This window comes from Equus przewalskii, chromosome 4 (genome assembly GCF_037783145.1).
Source record: "Equus przewalskii isolate Varuska chromosome 4, EquPr2, whole genome shotgun sequence".
In the NCBI taxonomy this organism is placed as follows: Eukaryota; Metazoa; Chordata; class Mammalia; order Perissodactyla; family Equidae; genus Equus; species Equus przewalskii.
This window is the reverse complement of record NC_091834.1, coordinates 65,902,341-65,926,303: the sequence shown is the minus strand read 5'-3', so window position 1 is coordinate 65,926,303 and position 23,963 is coordinate 65,902,341. Positions and strand designations below refer to the sequence as shown.

Genomic DNA, 23,963 nt, shown 5'->3' with positions numbered 1-23,963 from the left:
GAAGGTTCACCTCTGTTTATTTTTTCAAAACAAAACTAAAAATCACCACTCAGAACACTTGAGAAGAGTGCTCCATCCCAGTTCAAAGCTTTATGCAATCTGCAGTCAGAACATCACAGACCGGAGGTCAGAGACCAGAGCTTCTGGCCTTGCTCCACAGGCCTCGGCAGCCTGAAATGGCTCTCCTCTGCCTCCGGCGGCCTCCACTCCTGTTCTCTCTGTACCGCGGTCCAGGTGGCAGCGGACAGTGAGCCGGAGTGGGCCGAGGTTGGCGGCATCCACAAATGAGAAGACATGTCCGTTCTCCACTGGGCTTCTGATTTGACGATCTGGCACTTTCCTCTCCCATCAGAGGCCCAAAAATGTCCACAAAGAAGGCAGGCAGGTTAAGGCCCCGGTGCTGATGTTGTCAGGTCGAAGATAGAAAGGCAGTTCTGGCTCGGCATCCTCACCTGGAAGGGCCAGCTCCCTGCCTGTGTCCCCCCGGGGTCAGAGGCTGGGAAAATCCATTCAGTGTCATCATCGCTCATGCTTAATGTTGCCTTCGCTTCGCTCCACGGTGACCCCATTACTGTTCCGAGGGGCTTCCTTCTTGTTCCAGTCCTTTTCGGTGTAAAACTCAGCTAGCACAGGGCAGTGTTCAGAAGCTACTCCGCCCCAGGACCAGTTATCTGGAATCCAAGGGTTCGTGAGGCCTTCTCTCACTACAGCCCAGTGACCTGAAGTGGGAGAGAAAAGAGACCCAGAGATCAGGACAGGGGATGGGTGGGGTCACAGGCTGATGGGTGGGGCCAAGGTGGCACGTCTGTAGGACTGGGTTCCCTGACAACACTCCTCAGCTAGCTGCCTTGCCTGTGCAAAGGGAATGTCTCGGCCACTTTGATTTTCTGGACAAGTGAGGGGCTACCATTTAGGCACTGAAGCTACCTGAGTCCAGGCTTCCTGCCCATTCACACACCCGTCAGCCTATGGTTGACCTCCTCCTCACTACACACCTCTTCTAATCGGACCAAAAGGCAGTAAGGGGGGAATAAGTTCTGTAAAAAGAGTAAAAAGAAGAAATCACAGAGGTTTATGAGAAAGTAAAGGTATTTTAAAAATAAAGATTCAGAAAGAGAGGAAGCGGGAGGTATATTTGAAAAACAATGAAATCAACACTGGCAAAGGCCAGCACGGAGCAGTCAGACGGCACTGCTGGGCCCTCAGTGAGAAGCAATGTCACAGCTGGTGTGGCTGTTCCGAGGCCCAGGTTCTGCCCGGACGACAGTTCCTTGATGGCAGCCAGTCCTCCCTGCACCCCAGTTCTCAATCTAACAGCAAGGGGCCAGATGAGTGGCTTTCTAACTTCCTTCCACCCTCCTGGCGGCCCAGGCAGGCTGCACGGCCTCTGGTGGGCAGCGCATCTCTGCAAACCGCGTCTCCCCGAGTCTGATGATCGTCACTCCCTGAAACCCACTTTCCTGGTCCTTTAGAACCTCCCACGACATAATTCAACAGGAAATGGGTGCTCAGAGAAGAGGGGAAGCTGCCTGAGGGTCCCAGTCCTGGCTGCATGTCAGAGTCTCACAGGGCGCCCCCAGCACTGGTACTTTTTAAAATGTTAAATGTCTCACTGCAGTATAATATGCATCTGGTAGTACTTAGCTTCCAGGCAGGATAGAGAACCACTGTCTTTGTCCTTCATCAAGGGACTCTACTGTTGCTTCCATATTTCTGACTCTTTGTTTCTCAAGCCAAATCTGTTCAGCAGGCTACTGGTTTGGGTGGTGGAGGCTGTTTTGCAGCTCTGAGATTACCCACTGCATCCTGGTCCTTGCAGAGTCTGTCAAAGCACTTCTCCCCATCCTATCGTGACACTATGTGACAGGTCTGATCACCCCCACTGCTGCTCCTCAGGGTACTGATGGCATTTCGGTAAACCTCAGGCCACAACATGGTGCTTGCATGCAACAGGGCTTGAGGGATGTTTGCTGAGTAACTAAGTGTCCTTAAAATTGTACCTTGTCCGCTCATCTCTGAACTGGGGCTCTGCTGGCCACAACCAGGTTTGCTGGGACACACTCCGTTGTGGATGAGTGAATGCCTTCTAATTATTTTCACACCCTCCTTCACTCTTAAAAGCGGCTCTGCTGGAATGATAATTATATAGTCACCTAAACGATAACTCTAGAAATGCCCACAGAGGAGGTAAGATAACTCCTGACTCCTGCAAACTGAATGATCTGGAACCATCAGTTTGGACAGGTTTCTCCTACTCCACTCCTGAACAGAAAGAACAAGTGACCTCTGCCTTACCTGTGAAAATCTTCTTTAAGCTTCTACTGATCCAAATGTTGTCCAGAGACCTTGAGCCTTGAGGGTTCTTGGTGCTGATGTTGGTGAAGGTGTGGGCCGGGATGAGGTGATGGAATTTTTCTTTCCTCAAGATATCATAGTCACTGCTGTCTGGCCCCTGGCCAAAATCCCCTAAAACAATCACGTCTTTTTCTCCTGGAAGTGGAAGAAAGAAAATCAGGAATTTCAGAGATGGTGGGAGGTGAGCCCAGCACCGAGCACAGCCCGTCGAGGTGGGCCTGTGATTCTCTGATTTGACTCCCCAGGGTGAAGACCGTGGCCCGGTTCCCATTCTCCCAATTTCTCCAAATACCTCGTGCAAAAAAAATCCCCCCAAACTTTAAGAATAGGTTAGTAATGCATTTGGAAATAGGGGGTGGTGGGGTGCAGAGACCACCCCTCTTCTAGCTCATAGGTTCCAAATCTCGCAGCAGAAAAAGGCTTAAGGGTCTTCCTCAGATAATTAACAAAAGCTCAGCAAACATTTATCCAGCACAGAGGGGAGACCATGTGAAGACACGGAGAGAAGGCAGCCGTCTACAAGCCAGGGAGAGAGGCCTCAGAAGACACCAACCCTGCTGACACCTGGATCTTGGCCTCCCAGCCTCCAAAACTGTGAGGGAAGAAATCCCCGTGGTTTAAGCCGCGTGGTCTGTGGTATTTTGTCATGGTAGCCCCAGCAGACGAATACTAGGTCAATGTGGAAAGCACTTCTCTTTAAAGTATTTTCAACACTTCTCCCAGAGTCTGATTTACACTAGAGTAAGTGGGATAGTTATGAAGTGTCTTCCAAGGTGAGGAGACACTCTGAAAGGAGAGCGGGCCCCAGCGAGACTCGGCGGGACTCCCATCATCTCTGTCCGTCCATCACTAGCTGTCTCGAGGTTCACCGCAGGGGACTGAACGGCGTTGTCACAGGGAGTGCATTTCCATCGCCCCTTGCGAGGGAGGCCTTAAGGTAAGTGGCTTATAAACGAGGGCCACGTGCATCAGAGACGCTCAGCACATCTTTTTCCTTGACACGAGTATGCTTCTGTAATAATGGCCGGAGGGAAAGAAAGCTCAAGTACAATGACACAGGCCACCAGCAGAGGGCACTGGTGCACTGCAGATGACACCCCCCTCCAGTGGGCATAAGGGACAAAAGAGGATGAGACACAAGCCTCGCCTGCAGCTCCACTGTGTGGCCAACAGAGATGTAACTGTACCCCTCACGCTACACTGTAACAACCTGGCACCCAACGCAGTGTGCGCCCAAGCTGTCTTGAGAAATCAGTGGCAGCTTCCAACAGGAAAGCCGACTTGAGAATAATATTAACAACAACTCACACCTGGCCAGTGTTCATGACTGTCCACTAAGCCCTCGCTAAGTGCCAGGTCCTTTCTGCAGGCAAGAAGCTGAGCCTCCGAGAGGTAAAGTGGCTTGCCTAAAGTCACTGAGCCAGCCCTCAAATCCAGGCTCTTAACAAAGAGCTAGAACAGAAGAGCCACGCGGATGTGGGCAGCTGTTTGTCGCGAAACCCCGAGTGCCTGGAATAGTACCTGGAACAGTGCATGCTGCGTGGCAGACACTCCATAAGTACGTGTGGACTGCGTGGGTGAACGAGGCACAAGGAGTACCTCAGAATTAAGGTGCTGTTTATTTTTGAAAGGAAAGAAGAGGAAGATGCTACATTCATTGAATTAGGAAGGAAAACTGAAGGTTATGAAAGACTGAGGCAGAAGGCTCCCACATAATGAGGGAGGTTTCATGGGAACGCAGACCTGAGGAAGTTCAGGCTGAAAAATTCTCAAAGCAGGAGAGATGCTGGTGTGAAGGGTCAATAAACCCAGCCCTGTGTAACTTCAAGAATGAAAATAACAGCTCTCTCTTTGAACAGGACATCCGGTCTCAGACATCTCATCTTCTGTCAGTTAAATCGGCATTGGTGATGACATCGAGGCACTTCTTGCCTCCGAGAATCTGCAGGTGTGCAGAGGCCTGAATTCTCCCAGAAAGCCCCCCCACCACCCTGCCTGGGGTGGGCCCCTTAATCATTCCCTCAGTTCTCAGGAGTCAGGGGAGAATGTTCAGAGCTGCTGTCCTCAGAGTCCCTAGATTTATAAAATGCCAGTGACAATAACAGAAGTGGGTCTCCACTGAGGGGGGACCCACCCGGATGTCCAGCATTTCTCTGCGCCCTGCTTCACCCTTGCTGAGTTCACAGAGCAAGCCCTGGTGGGGTCCGAAAGAAGAAAATTCCAACAGAGGACGGCACTACCCGCTGACGTCAACAATGTGAACACACATTCCAGACAAAGGCAGAAAGGCCCAGAGTTTGCTAATCAAATCGGTTCTGTTTGCTCTGATAGGAGCCTGTGGAATAAAGGCTTAGTCTCTGTTTCAGCTGAACCACCTCTGCGAACCGATTTGCCCTTGTTGCACACGGGGTAGGCTGGAGAATCGGTGGGTCTGCCGTGTCACCAGTGAACAACTAGATATTAGTTACAAGCAGGGGGACGCAGGGAATGTGAGTCACTGTCCACACCTGAACACGTCAAGGCCGAGCCCGGTTGTGGGTCAATAGTCCCTTGGGAACTTGGAACAATAACCTGCTCAGGTTTTCTAACAAAAACCTGACCACTCCCTGGGTATCAGAGAAAACGGTGAGTGCCCAGGGTTATCAGAGAAGTTATGAGCTGGCGTCTTTCCTTTCTGCTTCCGTGAAAGAAAAGGAAAAGCTTGAGATCAAAAACGATAGAAACATCCACAGGTTTTAAAAGCTATCAAGGCATCCTTTTTACTCAGTCTTTAGAGACTAACCATAGCTGAACTGTTTCCCACAGAGCTGCTCTGTGGATGGAGTACCCCGGCTCACACATCTTTCTGACATCTTTTAGCCCAAAGACTCATAAGTTAAGTAGAATGTCAGTCACAGCACACTCTGGTTTAAAACGTAAGTTGCATATCAATGCTCATGGCACCACTACTCACAACAGCCAAAAAATGGAAATAATACACGTGTCCACGGGCCGATGAATGGATACAATGGAAGAGTATTTGGCCTTAACCAACAGGCACAAGAAAAGATGCTCAACGTCATTAGCTATCAGGGAAATGCAAACCAAAACTACAATGAGATATCATCTCACTCCCGTCAGAATGGCTGTAATTAACAAGACAGGAAACAACAAGTGTTGGAGAAGATGTGGCAAGAAGGGAACCCTCATACACTGCTGGTGGGAGTGCAAACTGGTGCAGCCACTAAGGAAAACAGTATGGAGATTCCTCAGAAAATTAAGAATAGATCTACCATATGATCCAGCTAGTCCACTGCTGGGTATTTATCCAAAGAACTTGAAAACACAAATGTATAAAGACATATGCACATAAGCAGCCTAGGTGCCCATCAAAGGACGAATGGATAAAGAAGATGTGGTATATACACACTATGGAATACTACTCAGCCATAAGAAAAGATGAAATCTGGCCATTTATGACAACATGGATGGACCTTGAGGGTATTATGCTGAGTGAAATAAGTCAGAGGGAGAAAGTCAAATACCATATGATCTCACTCATAAGGAGAAGATAAAAATAACAACAACCAAACACATAGCAACAGAGATTGGATTGGTGGTTACCAGAGGGGAAGGGGGGAGGGAGGAGGGTGGAAGGGATGACTAGGCACATGTTTGTGGTGATGGATTGTAATTAGTCTTTGGGTGGTGAACATGATGTAATCTACACAGAATTTGAAATATATTACAATGTACACCTGAAAGTTATATAATGTTATAAACCAATGTTATCACAATAAAAATAAACTAATTAACTATTTTTAAAAAAGAGTATTTGGCCTTAAAAAGGAAGGAAGTTCTGACACATACTACAACATGTATGAACCATGAAGACATAACGTAATTGAAATAAGCCAGCCACAAAAGGACAATATTGTAGGATTCCACTTACATGGGATACCTAGAGTAATCAAATTCATAGAGACAGAAAGTGGAATGGTGGTTGCCAGAGGCTAAGGGGAGGGGACACTAGGGAGTTAGTATTTAATGGGCACAGAGTTTCAGTTTGGAAAGATGAAAAAGTTCTGGACAGGCCAGCCTAAGGGCATAGTGGTTAAGTTCACGCTCCACTTCAGCAGCCCAGGGTTCATGGGTTTGGATCCTGGGTGTGGACCTACACACCACTCATCAAGCCATGCTGTGGCAGTGTCCCACATACAAACTAGAGGAAGATTGGCACACATGTTAGCTCAGGGTCACTCCTCCTCAAGCAAAAAGAGAAAAATTGGCAATGGATATTAGCTCAGGGCCAATGTTCCTCACCAAAAAAAAAAAGGTTCTGGAGATGGATGCTGGTGATGACTATAAAACAATGTGAATATATTAATGCCACTGAATTGTACACTTAAAAAGGTTAAGATGGTAAATTTTACCTTATGTATATTTTACTACAATAAAAAAACTTTTTTACTTGTAAGCTTATAGTTTGACACATATTTTTTGTAGCAGAATCTTCATGAATCACCCATTGTGAGGGGATATTTAACAAGGAAAAAGCTTAAACAGCTAGAGAATATTCATCAAGACTCAAGAACACAGAAGAGCATTCCAGGCTCCAGCTGTAAACCTTCGCCAAGAGAAGGTCAGTGCTCTGAAAAACCAAGCCAAACTGAAAACATCCCAGTCCTTACAGCCGTGACAAGTTTCCCTTCTGGTAACCCACAAGCAGAGAACCTTCTTTATTGTTGGAAGCAGAGCCTGGAAAACAGAGGGCCCACCTTTCTCCTGAAGTTCTGCTCTTTTCAATGTTCTCTTAATTCTTCTGGTATTTTTCAAGTCAACGCACGTCTGCTGAGCCCCTACTGTGTGCTGGGCACTTCCACAGACAGTAACCGATGCCCCTGGGCACGCTGTGAGGTTAGCACTATCAGTTCCCCCATCAGATGGGCCTCAGTGGGGTGGTGACTTGCCTGAGGTCCTCCAACTGCTGAAGGAGCTGAGGTTAAAATCCAGCCTTTCTGAGAGCTCCAGGCTCCTTCAGCACCATCTGCACCCCACCAGGGAGAAAAACTCTTTACTGCTAATCAGGACATTCCCACTCCCCTTGTCACCAACTGTCTCTCCTTCACAAGGGCACATGCAAATCTGCAGTGACCCCACACAGTGGCACACCCGGGACAGCTACCCAGAATGAACTGTCATGGGGAAGGGAGTCACCACTCCCAACCCCCGATCCTTTCCATCAAAGAGAGGCTGAAGAGCCACAAAGCTGGTGGAACCCATATGGGAGGCCCACAGAGACAAAGATGTCACCACGCACAGGGGTGGCCAGGCTTCAGGTGATGCAGGGGTGTGATGGTCTCCTGTGTCCTCAATCTGTACTGCTGCTGACAGACGTCCGGCAGAAGGGATCAGAGAAACACTGGGAAGAGGTGACCCTCTGCCAACAGCCCAGCCAACAGAGAAAGACACTGTCCTACCTTTCAGGGTCTCCTGCAAGGTCTGTGCAAAGCTAGCCACTCGGTGGCTGTCACTGTGGTTCTTGCTTGGATTCTCGCCCCCTGGAAGGGTCAGGGTTGCCAGGTGAAGGTTCACCAGGGTCAAGTCATTACTTCCCACCTGGGGAACAGAAACAAGAGGACGGTCTTTGATGCTCAGATTTCCTGTATGCGTCACCTCCGACTCATGAATGCCTTCACTCACACGTTGACAACGGTAAACACAAGCAAGGCCAGCTCATACCCCAGGAGATACCGCAAGGCATTCACCGTGAGATTGTCCCCAGGTCCCTGCAGGACAGAGACCTAGCCTGCTCTATCAGCCCACCTGCTACATTACACCCATACCCCTCCTTAGGGCCTGGAAAATTGGGCACAGCTGCAAATGTCAGGGTTGGGTTTTTTCCTTCTAAGCAACTATAAAGAAGGAGGAAGTGGCTTTAGCTCCGGCTGTTAACAAAGACCCGGGGCCCTTATCCATAGGGCCAGCCTGCGATCCCCCTGCCAGGACCCACCGCTGGGACCTGCCTCCTTCCCCACCTCCCACACAGCCCACCCATCCCTCTGTGTTCTCTTCCCTCTGGAGACCGCTACACCCCGATGCTCACTTCCACCTGATTTCAAACATGTCAAAAACGAAAGCTGGCTGAACCCAGGCAGCACAGGATGTGCCCGAGTCCCGCGTCCCCAGGGCGGGGGTGCGGGTGCAGGTGCAGAAACGTGCCAGCGGAGCTGGTCTCCTGAGCACCACGGTGTTGCTTGGCTGCTCGGGGTTTGGCAATCCTGCCCTTCTGTTCACCATGGCAACAAACATACCCACTGCCATGACGGAGGGGGCACCGGGGGAGGCCCTAAGAAGCGCAGGCTGCTACTTTTGTCTTACGAATGTGACCCCAATTTGCAATCATCACCACCCAGCCCAGAGAGCTCTCTGCAGCTGCGGCTCTAGCCACAGGGACCCATCTTCAGGCCATGGGCAGCGGAGCCCTGCCTGGACAGAAGCTGCGTCTGTACCCGACCGCCTGCCCAGCCTCAAACGTGCCATGAAGTACAGGAGGCTGAGTGCCTGTCTAGGGGATTGCTTTATTTAGAGGATTTGGGCCAATAATTGGTGACATGGTAGCATTTTCTCACTGGCCATTAAAAAACAGCCTGTCTTTTAGAGACCCTGGCTGGTTCTGGCTGTTGCCCAGCTTGGCCAAAACCCACAGCCACCTTACATAAGAAAGGGACCCAGTGTGGTGTAGGATGTTTTAAAGATGACACCTGGGTGATTTACACATCAGGACCATAAGTGCAACCCACAGACGGCCCCAGGTGTGTGTGCGTGTGCAGATAACCCAGCAACTCTGCAGCTGTAGGTGTGAGAGGGGCACACTCTTGAGCTAGGGCCCAGCCAGAGCCAACACTGCCCCCCAAAAATGTGCTGGCCCAGCTCCGGGCCACCAGGGAGAAACTGTGCTGGGCTTTGAGGCGACTCTCAGGCCCACAGAAGTCAGGGGGCGGGATCCAAAACGTCCAGAAGGTGGCTTGCTAGGCTCTGCCAGGCAAGGGGTCACTCTTGCTGGACCCTGTGATATCACAGGATAAGGTCAACTGATGGTTGGCTGGTGATCTGTCTTGGCTGCTGGCTTCTCCCACCTGTCCGTTCCCACTTTCCAGGGGCATCCGGGAAAGCAGAGAGGCAGCTCAGCTCAGTCTGCTTGCTGTGCCCAGCTCTGGGAAGACAGACTCGCACGTGGCTGAGGGCTCTTCGGGAGATGTTGTTATGGGGCTGCCCTGGTCCCACAGCCCAGAAGCTCCTCCTGCACCCTCTCCAAACCCAAATGGCCCCTTGAGGGTCCCCCTTCTGCCTGGCAAGGAGAAAGGGCCCGTCTGAGCCCTTCTGCTTCCCTCTAACCCAGCGACTCCCAAATGCCAGACCTGGACAACCAGTGCCGGGAGGGCTGGAGCTGCTTCTGAAACGCAGACAGCCCTGGGCCCCATCCCAGAAATTCCCTATGTCTAGGGGAGGGGCCTGAACCCTGGTTTTAAGAAAATCTCCCCAGATGATCCTGAGATTTGTCAGGTTTGGGAGGCGGCCACCTGATCTTCCTGCCCAGATGTCGGAGTTACTGGAGCTTGAGTCCCGCCAAATCCCTCTCGTTCCTGTCCCGGATGAGTTCACCAGCCCAGGGAACCCCAGAGTGCATGCTGATCCGACCCCGAGAGGGAATAAAATCGAAACAAAATGATGAGGGTTCTCTGGGTCAGAGTTTAGAAAGGGACTTTCTTCTCCTTTTCAGAAGAAATGGACCTTCCCCAGGACAGGGAGTGGCTACCTTGAACCGGGCGAGGTACGGGCTAGGACCAGAGGGCTTCCTGTGCCCATTGCCTGGCGAGCTCTCCTGCGAGGCAGCATCTCTCAGCTCCACCCCGGCCGCAGCGTCCCACAGGAATCCTGAGAAGCCAGCCCCCTGCGGGAGAAGAGGGGTGTGAGGCTGGAGAGGGATCTGTCTTGTGGCCGGCTCGGCGGGCCGAGAGGGCAAAGAGGCAGGAGGGGCCGGGAGAGGCAGCAGGCTCTGTGCTGGGTCCTGCGATGACATGCACAGGGGCTGCTCTGAAACAAAAGTTTACCCCCAAAGCCACAGCACCTTCTTCCTTGTCGTCCCTGCAAATTTCCCACACTGCCAATTTCAGAGCTTTCTGTGCAGCCAGGGGGCTTGGGCTCCTCTCTCTTTGGGGGTAGGGTCGGGGGGAGCCCAGACTAGGAACAGAGTTATCTTTTTAATCATCACATCCCATGAGATAGCCTCTCATACCTCCAATCTGCCTGATGAGGACTCAGCTGCTCAGAGAGGTTACGTAACGTCCCTAAAATCCCACAGCTGGTAAATGGTAATGATGAGAATCAAATATAAGACTCCAAGGGGTGAGTTTTGCTTATAACAACTAGTGCCTACCACCTTGTAAACGCCCAATAAATATTTGGTGGATGAATGTAGGTTGGAGTTGACAGTCCCAATGGTTTGGAACTGGTCAAGGGCCCTCCTCAGGTGGATGGGGCCCCACACAGGGGTCTGAAGCCCCAGTGCAGGGCCCTGTGAGGGCTGGCAGGTGGGGCAGACAGACGGGGTGGTGTCAGCAGGGTCCCCGGGCCTGGTGCTAAGCCCCTGCAGCCAGAGGGCCCACTCGGAATCTGCCTGCTTTGTGCTGCTGCTGGCATGGGGAGGAGAGGCTTCTGGAAAGAGGAGGGACTTCCCTCCCACCCACCCCAGCCTCTGCTGCCTAGCCAGGATCAGCAGCGTCATCTGAGGGGCCAGCGATGGTCATTGTGAAAGTGAAGGAAGTGACTTTGCACAACCTGAGTGGCCATTGCAGAGTCCCCAGCTTCAGCCTGGGTCCCGGCCACACGCCTTGCTGGGCTCAGCACCTCGACCAAACGGGCAAGTGTCGAGGAGGAGCGAAGAGGGGAAGAGTGTCTTGCATGCATGTGTTGCACGGATCCACCCGTCCCCTCACTGGAGGGAGCACGAGTTTAAGAATTCGAAGACTTGGGTCTCAGTCCCGCCAGGGTCACTCAGCTGGGGGACCTCAGACGAGTCACTCTGTTCTTTTAAACCTGCTTCCTCAGCTGTAAAGTGAGGAAAGCAAAGTGCCTTGTCGGCTTCGCGGGTTATCCCCCGCTCTACTGTTTCCCAAGCAGTGGTGCCAGAGCACCCTTCCTGGGTCCACTCAGGTCACCTTCTGCTCAAAAACCTGCAGTGGCTGCCTGCTGCCCACAGGGCCCCCTGAGCAGGCACCTTCCTCTTCCAGGCTCCCTCTCACACCTGCTCACCTATGTTCCCAGCAGAACTGGGCCTTTCTGGCCTCCACTCTTCAGTGCATGAGGCCCCTTCCCACCTCCTGGGAGCCTCTCCCCACCACCCTGACTGGGGCAGGCCCCTCCTCCCAAAAAACAGCTCCACCTCAACGTGGGACAGTGCAAGGGGCTCAGGCATTAGAGCCAGAGACAGCTGACTGGGTTCGGGCCTGAGCCCTAGCTTGCATCAGCTGATGACTGTCGGGTGCATCATTCCATCGTCCTACACCTTCATTTCCTCCCTGGTAGACTGCACCTCCAGCTGCGGGGCGAGGACTCGAGACATTACAAGAAGGCACCTGGACACCATTTCAGGCCTTGGAGGAATGGAGCTGCTGCTACCAGTGTCTCACATTTGTCTGGGGTAGAGACTGAACACTCGTGACTTGATATAGTTTGTTAGACCCAGACCGTGTTTGAAAATTTTTTGGATTATCTGCCCATATTTAAAACTCAGGAAATTTCCCATTAAAACCCAGATATCTGCATCTTTTGAGAGGTCAGGAGATGGTTCCACACTGGGCCACAACACTCCATGGCAACAACTGGCTGGACCTGGACGCCGCTGCAGCCTGAGACAGGCATGCGCGCCCAGCCCAGCCCAGCCTGGCCCGCCGGCCGCCTCCTGTGCACCCCACCAGGCCCGGCCGGCGCTCTGTCAGGGAAGCCCTCCAGTGCACATTATCTTTTCAAATCCCACAGCCGCCCTGTGAGTTAAGGGGGGGCTATTGCTCCCATTTTACAGATGAGGAAATTGAGGCTGAGCGGTTGAAGTGGCTTCCTTGCAACTGCATGCTGTTCTCCAATGGCCTTGACCCTGACCTGGAACTGGGTTACCTGTTTTGTTCCTCCAATAGGCGGTGAGCTCCCTGAGGGAGGGGATCTGCCAGGCTCAGGCTGGGATGCCCCCTGGGCTTGAAAAGAGTGAAAACAGACAGGGCGGGTCTCTGGGTCTGTTTTTCTCACCATGTGTATCTGGCATATACCACAGCGCCTGGCACGTAGTAATCTTTCTAATGATTGTGGAATGGATGAATAAAGACTGTTAGATGGACTATAAGAGCCCTGCGAACCTATGTACGTGCAAAGTGCTATTAAAATAAAAAGCACGATGGTATTATTATTATTATTTCTCTGTGGCCTGAGAAGGGAGAGCCATGGCCCGAGTGGTAAAGACATTACAATTCAGCTCCAGCTCCAGCTTACTGTGAATGTACCCCGGCTGTCACCTCTAGTGACCACTGACACTCCAAAACATAAAACCCAGAGAAATCAGGTGTGTATCACATTTGTCAGTAGTAGCTAAAAAGACAGCTTGTTGTCAATAAATGACTAGATGCTTTTAAGCCAGTCCAAAGTTATCATTCGAAAGCTCCAGATCTCAGTATCACTCATCTAAGTGCTGTTCATGTGTGTTCCTAAGCATAGTAGGTTTACTAGAGATAAAAAATGTAACATCTGCAGTTACAGGAAAACTAGGTGGTGATAGTTTCCAAGTCCTGATTAACTATCAGAAGTGTATTTTAAAAACCTAAAAGTCCACTGATACTGACCATTCCAAGTGAGTAAAACCTGGTCTTGAATATGATATGTAAGAGCGAAAACGTACACATACACAGCTTTACCCACAGCCATATGGGCAATACTCATGAAAGAAAAATTCAAAATTAAAATTTGCCGAAAATCTCCACAGAACATTTCTATGATGAAAGTGCACAATTTCTACCACGAAAGCACACTCTTCATGTATGAATTAAGTGAATCTGAAGTTTTCAGTCAATGAACAATGGGCTCTCCACAACCCTGGCAGAAGTTGGAACTGTGGAGAAGGGAGTATGAGGACAAAGGACACAAATCCTCATTCGCTGCCTTGGCTCCAGACAGGGTTTCTCCTCCCCTCCAAACACCCCAAGCTCCCATTTCTGTCTGGGCGGCAGTCCATTCCCGATCTAAACATGAAATGAGAACCAGGGCATTTTGAAATGAATGGCAAAGAGCTAAAAAAATGGGCAGAAATACAGAATTGCATCAAGAATGTTGGCAAAGGAAAATTTTAAATGTCTGCGATTAGGGAAAAAGGCTGTTTCAATGAAATGGAAAGAAAACCCAAGTTGTGCAGATGTGGGTACCTTCTGGAGCTGAGCTGAGGGCGTCTCAGCGACAACAGCCTTCCAGCATCCCCGGGGCCCCTTCCACTTGCGGATGTTGGGCAGGATCGGCTGGTTCAGCTCCGTACAGAACTGCAAAGACAGAGCACACGTCCGGGTGAGATCCCACCTAAAGCAGTTCCGCTGGCAGCAGCCAGAAATGCGTGATCCTGACTCATCGGCCTTACTGGGAGACTTGTTGGACTTCATCCCTGTGCTTCCCAAAACCAGGGATCGCAAAGACCCGGATGACCAAACGAGGACCACAAATTAGAAACTAAACTACCTATGAAACGCACCGTTACCACCTGGGAACTCTCAGTTCAGAGAAGTCAATTCTCTTTGTAGCATTCTAGCACAAATACTTCAAAACTAGTGTCAGAATCCTTTTGATCCCTGTAAAACCGGTGGTTTCAAGGTCCCAGGAGGGTCTAGATCAGTATCAAACGCAGAGGGAAAAAAGGTGAACACCTGGTGTCTTTGCTGACCAGGGCTTAGCTTAGAGGTGCAACAACTGACACCCGCTTCATCTTCAACTACACATTGTTCACACTGGCTTGCTTCTGAGGAGAAAGGCCTGCTGTCACGGCTACTACACCCCCGTGTATTTGCAGGGTGTGCTTCTTTTTACATATGCATGTCCCACCAACATGGAGTGGGAACTGTGAAGTGACTTTATCACCAAGGCAAAATAAAATGCACAAGCAAAGTAAAATGAGGAGTCGAAAAACTACAGGCTCCTGGGGTTGGTTCTTGTGAGGGCTCCCCAGGATTTGCCAGATTGGGGCTCAGTTTTTGAAATGCTCCAACATCTGGCACTGCCCCTTCCCGAGGACACCGTCTTGTCCCTTTGCTTCATGCACCTCGGACCACTCCACTCATTTCTTTCTCTGCCCGGCCCTACGAGAGAGTCTGTAGCTTCCTTCCGGGTGCACATCACCGCTCTCTCCTTAATGAGCTGCCCTTAAACAATCTTAGCACCACAGGATCAGTTTATACCTCTATCCCAAAGGCTCCCAGATCTGTACCTGCAGCTCAGATTTCTCTCCTGAGTTTTGAATTGTATTTTGACTACCTTTTTAACACTTCCATCTGAAGGTCTCTGGAGAACCACAAACCCAGCAGATCCCAAAAGAACAGGCCATTCCCCTCCCCCACCTCCATGAACATCTCAGTTCATTGCCATCCTTCCAGCTGCTCTGACTTTTCCTTCTCCTCCCACATCCCATCTCTCACCCAGCCCATTGATTCTACTGTCACAAGTGTCTGGAGCTCCCGTTTTCTGTTCCCCCGTCCCGCTGTGGACTGTTCTAGAGTCCCTCTTCTCTCACCTGGGTCACTGGCATGGCTTCTAAGAAGTCTCCCTGCCTCTCTGTCATTTGATCACCCTCCACCTGTCCACTGGCTAAGTTGTGATGGCCACACTGATGCACCACCCCTCTGGCTCTCAAAGTGTGGTCTGGGGCCTGGGAACATCAGTACCACCTGGGAACTTGTTGGAAATTCTTTGGCCCCATCCTAGAGCTATCGGATCAGAAACTCTAGTGAGGCCCAGCGATCTGTTTTTTAACAGGCCTTCTAGCTGACTCTGATGTCTCCCTAAGCATCTGCCCCAGATTCGGGTAGTGCTGTGGGCAGACTACTGTCACACTGTCCCCTCTGGGAATGCCTCAGCTGCAGAGAGCTGTGCTCATGCCCTTCCTGGGCAGCTCACATCCAACGTCTGAGCGATGCCAGGGTCTCACACTGCTTACCCTGTAAGAGGGAAGATGAGGCAGAAGCAAGGACTCAGCCAATCACTTCCACAGAGACAAGCGCCGTGGGAAAGGAGACTGGGCAGGGAGGGCATGCCGGGACATCACTGTAGACCTGCCCTGTGCTGGGAGTCAGGCTGCTGTCACAGGCGCATGGCCAAGTGTCTGCCTTTCCCTGCCAGCAAACGCTGTGAGGGCAAGGACTGTACCCAAGCCACCTTTATAAAGCCCACCTGGCACAGGGCATGGCCCCAGTGACACTCTCCAAGCATCTGCTGGTGAACCAGGAAGACGACAGTCCTCAAATCCAGAGACGACAAACAAAAGGGAGAATGTCTTGTTGGAGCTAATTATCTAAATAATTGCCTCAACTATAACCTGACTTCGTGTTTGCCTGTAAAGTGTTCTCTCTGGGATCTGGGCATCAGGGAGTTCTATCAGCTCCCCTTTCAACACTGCCCAGTGCCGAGTGGCCATGGACACTGTTGTTCCTGATGGGGGGCTTTGTCCTGGATAAATCCCCTTGGCCAGATGGTCCTGGCCGAAGCCATCCTCAGATGGGAAATGAAGCATTTGGAAAATGCAACCAGAATTTATCAGCTATAACTTTTGGGATCCAGCGAGGAAATGTACTTCACAAAGGGTCCAATTTCCTGCCGGGGAATCGTCTGCTTGCTGAGCGATCATTAGAGCTGAATCCAAGAATCGTTAAAAAGAAAAGCAGCTCTCCTACGCCCATCTGGTGCTTCGCTCTTCTCCATGCAGGGGGTCCGGACCTGCCTGCTCACCCGAATCTCCTAGGATACACCCCAGGGAGCTCTATTTTTAAAAAGCCCCCAGGTGATTAGCCAACCAGCCAGATTAGACAGCCCCAGCCTCTGGGGGCCACCGGCTGTGCTGGGAGGAGCTACCTGCAGGCAGCCAGAAATCTCATCTCTCCTAACTCTCATGGGACCTTCAGATGCCTGAAGACAGGTGAATCTCCTGTTCACACCCCAACCCCAGCCCGGCTTAAACACTCCATTCCTGAAAATGCCACTTTGATCGGAAAGGTCACAAGTGTGAAGAGGTGGCACAGGCTGACATTGTTTTCCATGCTCACCACTCTCAAAGATGGTCTTTTGGGACTAAAGTTGTGCTCGTCAAAGTGTGCTCATCAGCATCACCTGGGGACTTGTTAAAAATGCAGATTCTCAGGCCCCACCTGCCCTCCTGAATTAGAATCTCGGGGTGCCGCCCAGCAATCTGCATTTTAACAGCTCCTTCGGGTGACTCTGACACAAGTTTAAAGTTGGTATTATTGAATGAAGGAAAGACATTTTCATTTTTTATGCTTTATATTTAAAGCCTTTCCCTCACATGTAAACTCAAGCAGACCTAGAGAACCATAATTCCGGAACCCCAAGGGCAGCCTGTATTCTTCGCATTTGAAGTCTTGCTCTTGATAACCTCAGGCCACAGAGTGGATTACCCCTCTCTGCTCTCTTCTTCAGTATTTCTTATGTTACTGGGGACAAAGACTAATTTAAGGGACCAGGGAGAAAAGTGTCTATGGCTGAAAGCATTCTAATCCTAAATTTTCATGATCAGCGTTAGGGAAAGGGGGGAGGTATTTTCTTCTATTTCTAAGACTGAAAAAAGAATCGCCAGTTTGCTAACTTAGTGGACTGTTGGCCCTAACAGTGCACAAGGGGAGCACCTTTTGCATCCTTGCTACTCAGAGCGTGGTCCATGGATCAGGGGCATCAACCTCACTGGGAGTCTGTTGGACATGCAAACTCTCAGGCCCACCGCTTCAGCATCTGCATTTTCACAGGATCCCAGGCTGATTTACAAGCTCACTGAGGACCCTGCGTCAGAGCCGTCCTACTTTGTACGCACCATCTCTATTACTCCCCACAACCCACAGGAGGCAGACATCCTACCAGTTACTCACGAGCAAAGTGCAGCACGGACAGGTTAGGCCCAAACTGGAATTTACATGAAAGATCACGCAGTTGATATGTTAGAAGGAGGGTGTGAATGACGTCTGTCTCCTCCCCTCTACCTCCTGGCCCAACAGGTGGAACAGGTGGGGCAAGGCAGGCTCCAAAGGTGGGGCCGGCCCCGTTTTACTGAATCATTAAATCTTTTCTCCCCCCAAATTCAAAGGAAAATAAAAGCATCCTCTGAGAGCCCTCAATCTGAACTCTGCCTTAGATTGTTTTATTCAGAACAGCTGGTTCTCAAATTTTCCGTTTAGCCTACATACCAGAAGAAGAAATAATACTCTCATAAGTGAAAGTGGCTCACCAGGGCAGAAAGGCCATTGAACAGGTTCAGGACAGGCCTTCCCAGGATGGGCTACTTTGGCATGTGGAATATTCTGAGCTTTTACCTTTCCCCTAAAGAATTTAAATATTACTGGCCTCGTCATAATAAGAGTTATCACCAGAAACACATTTTTCTAATTACTGCACATCTGCTCTTCTTATTGTCCTATAAATTACCTTTCTCCCCTCTGAAGCCTCAGGCCCTTATCCCATGCCTTAGCTCAAGACAACAAATATACCTCATTTTACCTTTTTGTGTCTGACTCTCTCATGTATGTGGAGTTCCCATGTGTATGAAATTAATTAAAGCTGATTTTCTCCTATTCATCTGTCTCATGTCAATTTAATTCCTAGACCAGCCAGAAGAACCTGAGGGTAGAGGAAAATTTCTTCCTCCCCTATACCATACTGCTGATGGGGCAGCAATACACTCAGTTACTTTGTTGGTTCTTAGTGGTCCTAAGGCCCTGGCAGGCCTCTCCGCAGAACAGGAGCTCACATGGAGAATGCAACATGGACAAGAGCAAAAGCAAAGAGCCTTTCTCTCTCAATCTGCATGGAACAGAAGAAGATTGCTCATTGGCTTACGCTTTACGTTCCCACAGCGCCAGGACGAGGTGTAGCCAACGTGCTCAAGTGCAAACACAGGCATGTCTCCCAGGGGGAGACAGGTCCAACATGGGACAGAGGGCAACATGCTTGGGGCTCCAGGGCCACTTTGAAACGCTCACACAGTATTGCTACAGCACTGCCTCAGAGCCTTTCCCAGAGGTGCAGGAGTCTGCGGAGGGAGGAAGGGTAGGTCCTTTCCTCTGCCCTTGCAGACTCAATGAGCAACTGCCATTTTCCAACATCGAAAGAAAGAACTGGACTTGTTTCCTCGTAGCTTTGGAAGTTTCCTCAGAGGGCTGCCTTCCTGGGCTGGAAGGAGAGATGCATGTAGGAGCTGTACTATCCTGGGCACGTCATTTAACACCTCTATCTCCCAATCTATAAAGTGAGGGGATGCGAGGAGAGGACCTGGCCCAAGGGCGCTTCCTGAACGTTCTAAAACTGCTTGATTCTAGAACTCTAGGAGGAGAGGGTGCAGAAAAGAGAGAGAGGCAAGAGGGAGAGGTGAGAGAAGTATAAAAATGGGAGAGGAAACACAAGATCCTCACAAACATTACAACTCCTTTCTCCCTCTGTCTCCGTGATCATCACTGTGTGAACTCCATGAAGAAGCTGATCGCGTTGACAGGACATGGGGTAACTTTCCAAAGGCTTTTCCCCAAACAAGGAGAGGGGACTCCACCCTTCCAAAAACTGCATCCGCTTTGCTTAATGTCCCCTAAGCCCCACCTGAAGACCCCTGATAAACTGCCTGGAATAAGAGTTTACTCTTAACAGTGATTCTAATACGTTAAGTTTGGATAAATCCAACAATATTAAGAAAACACAGGTGGCCAATAATCTATGAGATTCTGAATCCTGCAAAGAACAGAGAGCCAGAATTGGGAGGAACAGGGAGGGGAGGGAACCAACACTTATTAAGTGCGAACTATCTGGCAGGCAATCTTCACAGATTATCACGTTTAATCCTAATGACAACCCTGTGAGGCAGGGAGAAATACTCCCATTTGACACGTGAGGAAACCAGGGCTCAGAAAGAAACATGGCAAGCTCACTCGCTGCCAGCAAGTGGGCCAGGCAGGATGGAAACCCAGGCTGGCCAACTCTAATGCTCAAATGCACTTAGGAGAGAAGGCTGGGAAAACACCAACTAAACCAACCGACCCGTGGGATGGTGGGTGTGCGCGCACCACACCACATGCATTCCAAAGGTCGGGTTCTCTGGAGCGCAAACCTGCACAACCTCCACCCTGCTAAAGTCAGTTTCATCGTCAACATGCCAGGCTGCATGGGTCCTGGGCACACAGCTCTGCCGGGGAGGTCAACACATAAGACCACAGCCTTCCTCCTGGGAGGGGCTGGGGACTGGCAGGACACACGCATTATGCAACACACAGCCAAGCGTTCAGAGCTTCCTAAGGCAGCCCCTGCTCTAGAAGCCCAGGCCCCATCCTTCTTCACCTGTCGAGAGAAGGAGTGGCTTCCAGCCCCTTCATCACTCTGCCCACGAGCCACTTCTAGGTCAGCTCCACGAACATGCTCTTTCCATAGGACCCAAAAGGAATTCAGGATGATTATTCATCCTTGTTTAAACATTCTTATCACGCTGAGAAGGATAAAAAGCAAACAAGGAGACATTTCTCCAGCCCCTACAACCAGCTAATCATTAGTGGCTTTTACAGAGTCAGGGGAAGTGACACCCACATGCACTCCTGACAACAGAAAGGCTGCTGGTTCAGGTAGACTTTCTTCTGTGTTCCCAAAAGTCATTCATCACGTGTTTCCTGAACAAGATGGTTAAAAATAAGCAAAGGTGGGGGGGACCTTTCAAGGGCAATTAAAACATTTTTTTGCAAGGGCAATTGTAAAATGGAGAGTAAGTGGGAGTTGAAGATGTCGTGGAGAAGGAAGTCAGCTTAGGACAGGGAGGAAGATGCACGGGCCACAGAACACTTGTGTGGCAATTCTACACTCCCATGCTGCCACCATCCTTGTCACTGTCCTCGGCATCCCCTATTTCTGCCTTTCAGGGACATTTCCAAAGGTTCTTCTTCTCCAAAGGTCTTTGGATGCTAAGACTTAATCTTGGATGGGAGTTAAGACTGTGATAGTAATTTTGTGGCTCTTCCCTTCTCTCTAAATTGAAGCTTATGTCCTGATATAAACACAAGCTCATTACAGGATAATTTGTAAAGCAGAGAAACATAGAAAAATTTAAGTAAAAATACCACTGTGCAAAGACAACCACTGCTAACATTTCTGGCACATTTCCCTGTAGGCTGTTTCCTATGCATTTTATTAATATATGTATATCTGTATATTCATACACAAACACTTTTGTGTTCTGCTTTTCCCACTTATAACTGTGCCACATTATTACAAACTCTTCTAAACTCACTTTATGGGCCAGTTAGCGTGCTACCATATGGGTACAGCATGCCATCCCCCTGGTGGCAGATGTTTCAGCGGTTGGAAGGAAATTCTGCCTTTTTGAGGCTCATTTCATTTCCCTACAAACATCCTAAAATCACTTTGCAAAGTAGCAATAAGACCTCATCATTCTACTCTCACTTGCTCAAAATGATTTCATCCACAGGTCGAAAAAAAGTCCTAGGTAAGTTAGAGGATAAAATTATAATGTCTTTGTTTCTGAAAGTAAATCAAGAGGTCTTTGTGTTTTAAATGCATATGCCTGTGATAGACAGAGGGCAGCACAGGGGCCTGGAGAGAGAACGACCAGACACGAAGCCCCGAAACACAGGAACAGAAAGGAAGCAACTTCTTTCTTTAAATCTTGGACTGGCACAAGAGATGCGAGTCTTCATGAACAGTTTAGTTTCTTTCAACTCCAGAGGGTAAGAACACGGACTCTAGAGAAAGGCTGCCTGGATCCAAACTTTGGATCTGCCACTCACCAAGAGTTTTGACTTTGGGCAAATGACTCATTCACGCTGTGCCTCAGTTTCCTCATCTGTAACAAGGGGATAAAAACCATTCCCCCCTCACTAGTTTGATATTTCTAAAGTGGGAGCCCAGGGCCTGGCACATCGTGAGTCTCCTGTGTGTTCCTGCGGTTATTGGACAGACTGGACCACTCCCTCAGGACAGGGCCACGAAGAGAGGACCCCCCCACCTTCAACTTTCCACACACGGCAGCACAATTCCCAAAATACACCAGCTGAGGAAGTGGGCAGGAGTAGGGGTGGGCGCCAAGAGCCAACACATCACATGCCGGGAGGTAGGGACCTCTAAAATAAAGCACTGCAAGCACGGAGAGAGAGATGGGAAACTGGTCATTAATATTCTTCTCTGCTGAGGAGGAGAATGGACTCATCCAATCATTCAATAAAAACTGAACAAGCACCAACTATGCGGGGATCCTGGGCCAGGCTCTGGAGCTATAATGGTGAAAAAAATGAGAGATGGTCCCCTGCCCTCCCGAGCTTACAGTCTAGGGATGGGGGATGTGGGGGTGGTGATGTAGACAGTTACTATTTTTAATTATAGAATGATACTCTTGAGGTCATTCTAGTGCCAGCTACTAAACACATGCAAATTAATTTCATTCTCACAACAGCCTTCTAAAGTAGGTATTATTATGATACTCATTTGATGTATGAGAAAATGGAGGCACAGAGAGGTTAATTAACTTGCCCAAGATCACACAGCCAGTAAGGGGCAGAGCCAGCATTTGAACCCCAGCAGTCTGGCTCCAGAACCCATGCTCTGGGTACAGCCTTCTTCTGTCTCTGTAGACACAGCTATTAATCAAATAATCATCCAAACGTAAAACTGCCGCTGGGACTTGTGCTACAAAGGAGTGGTTCAAGGATCCTGTGGGCATCCATGATGGTGGTAGTGGGGGTAGGGGGTGAGGGAAGTCTGACTTAGTCAGGGAAGGCATCCCTGAAGAGGTGATGCTTCAGCTAGAACTCAAGGATGAGAAGGAGTTAATTAGGAAAAGAGGAGAGGAGAGTGTTCCAGGCCAGAAGGGACAGCACGGGTAAAGGGCCTGTGGCGGAAGAGAGTATGGAAAGTTTGTAGGACAGAAATTCAACGTGGCTGCAGCACAGATGGTGAGGGGTAGAATGGTGCAATGAGCTTCAAGGGATAGTCAGAGGCCTGGCCATGCAGGGCCCCGCATGCCCTGACAGGACTTTGTTCCTTATCCTGAGAGCAATCCTAAAGTCAATGAAAGGCATGAACAGCAGGTGTGCATTTTGAAAAGACCATAGGGCTGCAGTATAGAGTGCAGGGTGGAGAAGGGCCAGACCAGGTAGGTAGTGTAGTAAGAGACGAGGATGCCTTGACAAGAAGAAGACCAGCGGTTAGACTTGAGAGATAATGAGGAAATAGGCATAACGTGGCTCAAAAGAATTGATAGCAGGTACTCAAACAAGCACTAGTATGTGAACGTTCAGAGCAGCTCTATTCACAATCCCCAAAAGATGGAAACAACTCAAATGTCCATTGACTGATGCAGAGAGAAATGTAACGTGCTAGATCCATACAAGGGAACACTTTGAACTATAAAAAGGAAGGACGGACTAAAACCTGCCATGACACAGAAGAACCTTAAAAACATACTGAGTGAAAAAGCCACATATTGTATGATTCTACTTATATGAAACATGCAGAACAGGCAACTCCATAGAGATAGAAAGCAGATTGGTGACCGCCAGGTGCTGGGGAAGGAGGAACGGGGAGTGACCGCGTGATAGGTATTGATTTTTCTTTTTGGATGATGAAAATGTCTTGGAACTAGACAGAGGTGAAAGCTGCACAACATCGTGAATGTACTAAATGCCACTGCATTGTTCACTTTCAAATGGACTCTAAAATGGTTAATTTTATGGTTTGTGAATTTTACATCAATGACTAAAAAAGTGACTTGGGCAATGGATTAGATGTTTAAGGGAAAGGAAGGGAACCACTCTTTTCATTCAACCAACAGTGGGGGGTGCTATTCGAGGCTACAGCTGTGAAGTTGGGCTGTCCCTCACGGAGCCCTTGGTCAGCAGGGGAGCAGGGAGTCAGCCCCAGCCCCGTGGAGAGGCCACCTCCAGAAAGGACTTATTCAGTGTTCTCACCACACGGCTGTTAAGCAACTAGAAGAGGAGTACACAGCCCAGTAATTCTTGGAATCCAGGCTCTCTGAAGGTCAAAAAAGACAGTTTTAGGGCGAATAAAATAAATAATTCTTCCCAAATTAGGCACTCAACTTGTGAGTAATGATTAAAACTAATTATTCTAAGTGGAAGCAGGTCTGAAAATAGCAATAAGTTTTGGAGGATTGTGTGTCTATTTTAGGAGAATGCAGGAAAGTTGCCGGCAGAGTGGAGTACCCTGAGTCACAGCAGAAAGGCTGAGAGGGCCACACCATGGTTTGCACGTATGCCATTCCATAGATGCTAATCTTACGTCACTTGAGAAACATGTCAGCAACGAAGGCTGAGTACACAGAG

General features: G+C 49.6%; 1 protein-coding gene across 1 annotated transcript in view; it reads right to left on the bottom strand.

The window, feature by feature from the left end:
* EEPD1 (endonuclease/exonuclease/phosphatase family domain containing 1) overlaps positions 1–23,963 on the bottom strand; it is a 113,933-nt gene continuing 89,970 nt past the window's right edge. Inside the window, exons 4-8 of the mRNA XM_070616265.1 lie at positions 13,803–13,913; positions 10,154–10,288; positions 7,815–7,953; positions 2,296–2,490; positions 1–719 (exon numbers count right to left, since the gene is read on the bottom strand). Of these exons, the coding sequence (XP_070472366.1) occupies positions 520–719; positions 2,296–2,490; positions 7,815–7,953; positions 10,154–10,288; positions 13,803–13,913 (780 nt within the window). The 3' untranslated portion in view covers positions 1–519. The remainder of the gene's footprint in view (positions 720–2,295; positions 2,491–7,814; positions 7,954–10,153; positions 10,289–13,802; positions 13,914–23,963) is intronic.